At 40.4% G+C, this 1887-nt stretch overlaps 1 protein-coding gene across 1 annotated transcript in view; it reads right to left on the reverse strand.

The window, feature by feature from the left end:
• LOC106530846 (beta-2-microglobulin) overlaps positions 1-514 on the reverse strand; it is a gene marked incomplete at its 5' end in the record, with an annotated part of 2037 nt that extends 1523 nt beyond the window's left edge. The window contains 1 exon segment of the mRNA XM_014026556.1: positions 242-514. Within this exon segment, the coding sequence (XP_013882010.1) occupies positions 242-514 (273 nt within the window).
• Between the last annotated feature and the right edge of the window lie 1373 nt (positions 515-1887).

A 1887-nucleotide genomic window follows, 5' to 3' on the forward strand; every position in this document is an offset into this window, starting at 1 on the left:
ATTATTATTATTTTGTACCGGTGAACTTGCCAACCTTTTTATTAAAAATAAATGTGATGTTGAATTCACTTTCTTGACCACAATTTTGGGTGTACCGTTTTGTTTTTGTTTTTACTGATGGGGGGTGGGGGGTGCGGCTTATAGTCCGGTGCGGCTTATAGTCCGAAAAATATGGTAAGTTTTGTTCTGTGGGCTAAAGGGTCAGTTTTTTTTGTGTGAAGGAGGAGGACTGAACACGTACCCCACTCGAATGTGTTGGTGTTGCCCATGTGGGTCACCCGGCACAGGAACTTGTCCCCTTCCTTCGGAGTGAAGGGCACGTGTTTGGTCAGGTGGTAGTGCCAGTTCTCCTCGAAGGCCAAGTCCGTCTGCTCGGACCCGGGGATCTCCTCTTTGTTCCTCAGCAGGTCGATGCGGATTTCTGGCGGGTGGAAGCCGCTGACGTGGCAGATCAGGACGTTGGGCTTCCCGAACTCTCCCGGGTTGCGGCTGTACACCTGGACCTTTGGTGACGCTGAAGAGGAGAAAACAAAAAGTGTCAGACTTTCAGACACCAGTCACTTCTGCTTTTAATTAATTAATTTTAAATTGAATTATGAGCTTCTGGTGAGGCAACAGTTTGTTACAAGTTCAACCATTTTATCAGAGTCTCTACAAAACAATCCTCTCATAGTTTCATCATGACTACATCCTCTGACGTCTCTGTGGAAGAACGCTGCTGACACCAGCAGGACCAGTTGGACCGGTCCAGTCAGAGGGGAGACCTGCCACTGTCCCAGTGTCTCAAAAATCAAGATGCTAAACATGTTTTTCTGACCAGCTGAAAAAGAAAAAAACCTGTGGCCATGTTTTAATTAATACATTCAGAACATGAGAGGCGTCGAGCTGCCCTCTTGTGGTGACAGTTTTCAGTAACTTATGTTATGAAGGGTATGTACTCTTCCTCATTCCTGCCTTGAACAGATACACAAAAACAAAATACTGCGACTTCATACAAGTTTTGTTTTTCCTTGAACCGCTCTGGCAGCAAAATCTTCAACAACTTTGACAGATTATAACTCATTTATTAGACTGACTTTGGACATTTTTCATGTTTTCATCCTCATTTCAGCTCACTTTGTCCCAGCCCCTTTGTTGTTGTTGATTTAATCAACTAGAGTACATTTAAAAAAAAATCTGGCCTATAATAATCCAGAAAAAACAAAAGATATACGGCTTTTAAAAAATATAATCAGGAATTACAACACTGAATTATATTTATTTAAGCTTTAATGAAACACATTATATGCTGTATGTGACTCTAATAAAAACATAACAGCAGGAGGTAAACAAATCTGAAAAGGTATGAATTAACCAGCACCTTATTACAGCAGATTATTGTAATCTTGCATCAGTTTTTATTTTAGGTTTATGGATAATAAAAAAAACTGCAACGATTATGAAATGAGAGCGATAATTAAATCTGGGTAGTATCCAAAATGGCCTAGGCGTGTACCTGACCTTCATAATGATAAAAACAGGTACCTTCCTGTACTCTTATCTATATATCCTCTATAACAGARATTCTTAACCCATGGGCCTCCAGCGCCACCTTGAGGGCCTCAAAAGAACAACAGTTTTTAACTTTGGCCCTCAGAGGGCCGTGGGACCGCATTGATCAGGGGTGGGCAATCCTGGTCCTCGAGGGCCGCAGCCCTGCATGTTTTATTTTTTTCTCTGCTCAAACACACCTGATTTGAATGAATGGCTGATTATCAGGCTTCTGCAGTACGGAGGACCGAAACTGACATAATTAAAAATAAAAGCGGAAATATATAAATTGACTAATAAATAAATAAATAAATAAATAAATAAATAAATAAATAAATACTTAAAGTGCACCAATAT

Source organism: Austrofundulus limnaeus, unplaced genomic scaffold (assembly GCF_001266775.1).
Source record: "Austrofundulus limnaeus strain Quisiro unplaced genomic scaffold, Austrofundulus_limnaeus-1.0 Scaffold567, whole genome shotgun sequence".
Classification (NCBI taxonomy): domain Eukaryota; kingdom Metazoa; phylum Chordata; class Actinopteri; order Cyprinodontiformes; family Rivulidae; genus Austrofundulus; species Austrofundulus limnaeus.